General features: G+C 41.0%; 1 protein-coding gene across 1 annotated transcript in view; it reads right to left on the bottom strand.

Moving 5' to 3' along the window:
* Nucleotides 1-112: 112 nt before the first annotated feature.
* The window catches only part of MRVI1 (murine retrovirus integration site 1 homolog), a 116,111-nt gene continuing 115,471 nt past the window's right edge, over nucleotides 113-752 (bottom strand). The window contains exon 20 of the mRNA XM_015406962.1: nucleotides 113-544. Coding sequence (XP_015262448.1) covers nucleotides 298-544 — 247 coding nt within the window. The 3' untranslated portion in view covers nucleotides 113-297. The remainder of the gene's footprint in view (nucleotides 545-752) is intronic.

Raw genomic sequence — 752 nt, 5'->3', positions numbered from 1 at the left:
CATTTTTGGTTAAATCCTATCTTCATGTTTTAATGTGGCTGTGTTGCTATTTAGGCACAACAAATCAGATTACAGTTTAATATAAAAAGAAAGGATAGCATTTATTGGCTGGTGCATCTGGCTAGTTAGAAATCACATTGCACTTGCAAGTCTGATGGCACAGACTAAAATAAGTGGCGGGTTCTTGATCACATTTGGCCACCATGGAAGTGCCAAAGCCCTCATTCACTTTGGGTATCTCACTTTAAATGTGTGCTGTTGTAAATGGATCCCCCCCCTCCCCCATTCACACTGTCATCATTCTGTGTGCTGGTCATGATGTAGTCCTGAGTTCCACCAGGAGTACTGCTGAGCAGCAGAGCAGGTAGCTTTCACTTGTTGTCCATCTGATAATTCAGCACAGGAGAAGTAACTGTATAAACTGGAGATTCCCAGCACCACAGCAAAAATTATGACGATGGCTGCTACAATCCAGAGTACATTCCAATGTTTTTGCAGTTTGGGGTAGAGTATTTGTATATAATGGATAACAACTTCAAGTTTGCTGTAAGATGGAAAAAAGAAAGTAAAATTATATAGTTCATTTAAACTATTCAAACCGGGGGTCATTTCGTAGAAAAAGAGGTGCAGGAGCTCATTAGCATAACTCATTAGCATAACTTATTTGTATATGACACACCCCCTGACATCATCGGAAGTGTGTCAGAAGGCAACACCCACCGCTCAGGCTACACTGGAATGTTTTGGATTGC

Source organism: Gekko japonicus, unplaced genomic scaffold, assembly GCF_001447785.1.
Source record: "Gekko japonicus isolate JY-2015 unplaced genomic scaffold, Gekko_japonicus_V1.1 scaffold1489, whole genome shotgun sequence".
Taxonomy (NCBI): Eukaryota; Metazoa; Chordata; class Lepidosauria; order Squamata; family Gekkonidae; genus Gekko; species Gekko japonicus.
This window is presented reverse-complemented; position numbering and strand designations above follow the sequence as displayed.